Source organism: Phaseolus vulgaris, chromosome 8 (assembly GCF_051622355.1).
Source record: "Phaseolus vulgaris cultivar YP4 chromosome 8, ASM5162235v1, whole genome shotgun sequence".
NCBI classification, from domain to species: Eukaryota; Viridiplantae; Streptophyta; class Magnoliopsida; order Fabales; family Fabaceae; genus Phaseolus; species Phaseolus vulgaris.
This window is the reverse complement of record NC_143505.1, coordinates 29,311,220-29,316,064: the sequence shown is the minus strand read 5'-3', so window position 1 is coordinate 29,316,064 and position 4,845 is coordinate 29,311,220. Positions and strand designations below refer to the sequence as shown.

Sequence of the window (4,845 nt, the reverse complement as noted above, 5' to 3'; positions counted from 1 at the left end):
ATGCGCATCCGGCGGGTGGTAATAACGAGGGCCATGGCGACCTTTTCAATCATCTGGTATCGAATTTCGGCGCCATGAAGGGCGCGACTAACGAAATAAATCGGATGTTCTTCGGAATTAATCTTTTGGACCAAGACCGAACTAACAACTTCGTTAGAAACAGCTAGGTAGAGTATGATCGGTTCTCGGGCGTCCGGTTTCTGAATGACCGGTGGAGAGGACAAAAATGTTTTTAATTGTAGGAAAATTTCCTCGCATTCGGTCGACCACTCGAAGCGAGATGCTTTTTTTCAATAGTTGGACTATGGGTCTTGTTTTTTCTGCAAGTTTAGGGACAAATCTAGATTTCCTCGCATTCGGTCAACCACTCGCATCCGGATGTTTTTTCTGAATTTCTTTAATGGAGTTGGGACTCCTCATTTCAGAAATAGCTTTACATTTCTCTGGATTAGCTTCTATGCCCCGGTGGGTAAGCATAAAACCTAAGAACTTTCCTCCCTCGACGCCGAACGCACATTTGTCGGGATTGAGTCTCATCCGGTGTTGGCGGAGAGCCTGGAAAACTTCTTTAAGATCGGTAATGTGTTGCTTGCACGAGTCGGACTTGACGACAATATCATCGACATAAACTTCAACATTTCGTCCGATCATGTTGTGGAATACATGATCCATTAATCTTTGATAGGTGGCCCCCGCATTCTTGAGGCCGAAAGGCATAACTTCATAGTAGAAGTTGTCGAAATCGGTCATAAAGGCCGTCTTCTTTCGGTCGGCCGGGTGCATCTGAATTTGATTATATCCTGAATAGGCATCGAGGAAGCTGAGGATGTGATGTCCGGCCGCCTCGTCAACTAGACGATCGATAGTAGGTAGAGGATAAGAGTCTTTTGGGCATGCCTTATTAAGGTCCGTATAATCAACACACATCCGCCATTTTTCGTTTGCTTTCCTGACCATAACCACATTGGCTAGCCATGTGGTGTAATGGGCCTTTCGAATGAATCGAGCTTGTAACAGTTTATCCGCTTCGTCACGTGCAGCCTTACGTCGTTCTTCTCCTAGCTTTCTTTTCTTTTGGGCTATCGGCCTAGCCTCTTCATATAGTGATAATTGGTGAGTAATAACCTTCAGATCGACACCAGGCATGTCGGCGGCCGTCCATGCAAAAAGATCAGTATTCTTCATAAGGGTTGTACTGATGGCCATTCGGTCGTCCGACTTCAGTGAGGTACCAATATGTGTAACATGGCGATCATCACGAAGTGGGAGTGGATGTAGGTCTTCGCCTGCTTCCATACGAGGGTCGTCCATACGAGGATCTAGATCAACAAGGGCTATCATATGGCGGCGAGACGTACGCCTTTCGGAATGTCTGGTTGGGGATTGTCCTCTTCTTTGTGGGGATCGGCCTTCCGGATTAACCGTGTAGAGCTGCCTAGTTGAATCACTTTTCAAACTCGCGACATAACATTCTCGGGCAATTTTTTGATCGACGTGGATTGTTGCGATGTCGTTGTTCGCGGAGGGGAACTTCATGGCCAGGTGTGGGGTGGAAACGATGGCTTTTAATCTTTTGATGGACGGACGACCGAGGAGGATGTTGTAGGAGGTTTGGGCGTTAACCTGAAGATATCGTACGTTTATTGTTTTATGAAGACCGTCTTCCTCTCCAAAATTTGTATACAAGTCTATATATCCCTTGGTATCGACCCGTTCACCTGAGAATCCTACCATTTGCTCGTTATAAGGTTGAATATCTGCTTCTGAGATGCACATTTTCTTAAAGGTTTCCCAGTAGAGAATGTCAACTGAGCTGCCTTGGTCTACCAAAGTCTTGGCAATTGCGAACTTGTCGATCTCTACAGTAATCACCATAGGGTCGTCCTGGGCTGGATCTATGGCTGTGAAGTTGTCATCAGTGAAAGTGATCGGAGGTATATGTGGACGTCTTCTTGTAATAGCATGAGCGGACTGAATTGCTCGGAGATGTTTCTTTCGGGCGGAATTAGAGCACCCGCCGCTGGCGAAACCTCCTGCTATGTAGTTTACTTCGTGGTTTGGTTCACCCAAGGTAATTGGTCCGACAATCATGTTGATAACTTCGCGAACACGTTGGCGAGGTCGAGCGTTTCGGTCGGGACTTGAGCTGCGGGCGCGCGTACGCCGAACGGGACTTTCACTGTGTCTTCGTGAAACTTGGTCACGGTCGGTTCGGTGTTTGTAGTCACTGCGGTATGACCGATCGTCACCACAAGAGGAATGATCGGTGCTTCGTGGCGGAGATCTTGAAGTTCTTGTTTTCTTGATGAACTGCCGTAAATGGCCGGCTTGAAGGAGCTCTTCGATTTTGTCCTTCAACGCTTGACATCCTTCGGTCGTATGGTCGAAATTACGGTAATACTTGCAATGTTTAGCAGTATCTGCATTTGGTGGTGTTTGATACCATTTTAGTGTCAGGATTAACTCCATTTGTAATTCTTCGTCTAAGGCTCGCCCTCTGGGAACGGTTAAAGGGGTGTAACTGTTGAACCTTGGAGTCCGGCCTCCTCTATTCCGGTCGGACCTTAGAGTCGCTCGGACGGTTCGTTCTGTCTCACTTTCTCTTTCTTTGCTAGGGGTTTGATCCTTGAGGGCTCCGGTTCCAGCGGCTTTGAACCGTTGGTGATAGTCAATGTGTTCCTCGATTTGCATGAATTTGGTTGCCCGAGTGCGAAGATCTTCCATGTCTTGAGGTGGCTTCTTGATGAGGCTTTCAGTAAAACGGCTCGGCCGGATGGCCGAAACCAAGTGGTGTAATGCGACTTCCTGTTTGAGCCCTCGGATATTCATACATGCTTTGTTGAACCTGTCTAAAAAGGTTCTAAGAGATTCACCTTTCTCTTGTTGCACTGCTAGGAGAGACATGGAAGACATGTGATGCGGCCGGCTGGTGGCATACTGAGTAGAAAACTTTGCAGCCAAGAGGTCAAAGTCATCTATTGAATTCGGAGGCAACTCTGTAAACCAAGTAAGAGGTTCTCCTTGAAGCGACGTGGAAAATAATTTAGACCACACATTGTTATCTGTGGTGTACAAAGTCATCTGCGTTTTGTAGACATTTAAATGCTCGTCTGGGTCGGTCGACCCATCATAGAGTTTAATGGTGAGGCCTCTCCACTTGTCGGGAAGCGGTGTAGTGATGATTTCGTCTATAAAAGGATGACCCCTTTTACTTGGCTTTCTTTCAACGATTCCATTTCTGGAACTAAGATTGGGATCGGTCGATGTAGGTATGCGAGAAGCAGTTCGGTCGGCCGTATGGGATTGGCCTTCTCCTTCGGGATTATCAACCTGTCGCTGGAGTTGTGCATTTTGCTCTCTTAATAAGGCAATTTCTTCCTCTTGACGGCATCTATCCTCTTCGTGTTGGCGACGGTCTTCAATCCCCTTTTGCCGCAATTCCTCCATCTGAGTTTGGAGTGGTTACATTTCAAAAAATACTCTAGTTGTTAGTCAAGAGTGATTGAGTTCCAAATAATTATTTAGTTAGTTTTAGCCAAAAGTGGTCAAGTTCAAAATAATACTATGTTGTAACTTACAATGATAGTTTGCGTAGTGAAACTCAATCAATTGATTAACAACTAGATGTAGTATGTGCTATCACACATACAAGTATAAAAATCATAGCGTAAATATTTATTCCATTTGTCTATGTTCATTGCATATTATTATCTTTCACTAACGAAAGATGGAGAGTTTTACAAAATAAGTTTTTGAAAAGCTTTTGACATGTCGTCTATTAAGTAAAACTATCATCTGAATGTACATCTTCAAACAATATCTTGAGAAAATTTCAAAAAAGTTTAAAAATGTTGTTAGATCCAAGTTCAACGAACCCTTTGTTTATTGTTCAGTGTGCACTTAAACAACTTACTATAAAACATAATTTTATATGTATCCGATCATGTCAACCACAAAAGTATCTAGTCTATTCCAACCACAAGTGTTGTGCATATGCATTATCTGATAAGTTTTTGCTTGAACAAATGCAAGCAAGTATACTTTGTAGATGCAATTGGAGTTGGATTATTTGAATCTGTTCCTTATATGAAGACTTGAAGAATGAAGATTTAGTTCATGTAGTATATGTGTTAGTTTATCCCTTTTGTATGTTTTTATTACTCCTTTTACCAAGTTACTTTATCCATTAAAATGCCAAAGAAAGTATTTCTAATTTATTTAAATTTGTTTATAACTCATTGTTGGTAAGATATTTGAATGGATTGAAGTGATGATGTGATATGATTCTAATAACATGAAAGAGATATTATAAGGACATGTTATGCATTCAACTTGAGTTGGAATATGATTAGGCACTTTCTAAGAATTGGATCAATGTTCTTAACATTCAAGAACTCACCAAATCACAAGTAACCAAGCCAAACTCATATAGAAACCCATGAAAAGGCAAATGAACCAATTGAAATACAAAAGAATACAAAAGAACCGATTAGAAACATAAAAGAACACAAATGAACCGATTAAATCTCCATGAAACTCAATTAGAAACACAAGAACAAAAAACTAAAAAGAACTACCGAATGAAAACACAAAACAAGCAAGATTAACCGATTGAAATTGAAAGAAACATCTAAGACATGTTTTAGGATTTGTTTTAGAATGGAAATGGATGAAGAAGATGAAAGGAATTAGGGGACTTATGTGGTTGGAGTTCTTGGAGATGAACACGCCACTTGAAGGATGTAAGGCTCCAAGATGAGTGTAGATGCTGCCACTTGAGGTTCCAAGAATGCGCTAAAGATGAGACTAGAAGAGGAGAAGACACAAGTCTCTCAATCACTCACC

General features: G+C 42.5%; 1 protein-coding gene across 1 annotated transcript; it reads right to left on the bottom strand.

Annotated features, from left to right (window-relative positions):
* Positions 1-360: 360 nt before the first annotated feature.
* On the bottom strand, positions 361-3,447 carry LOC137825038 (uncharacterized). The gene has a single exon (XM_068630711.2). It carries the CDS (start codon positions 3,445-3,447, stop codon positions 361-363), a length of 3,087 nt encoding a protein of 1,028 aa, XP_068486812.2.
* Between the last annotated feature and the right edge of the window lie 1,398 nt (positions 3,448-4,845).

Coding starts and splice junctions, on each gene's coding strand:
- LOC137825038 (XM_068630711.2), bottom strand. CDS start 3,447: ATGGAGGAATTGCGGCAAAAGGGGATTGAAGACCGTCGCCAACACGAA.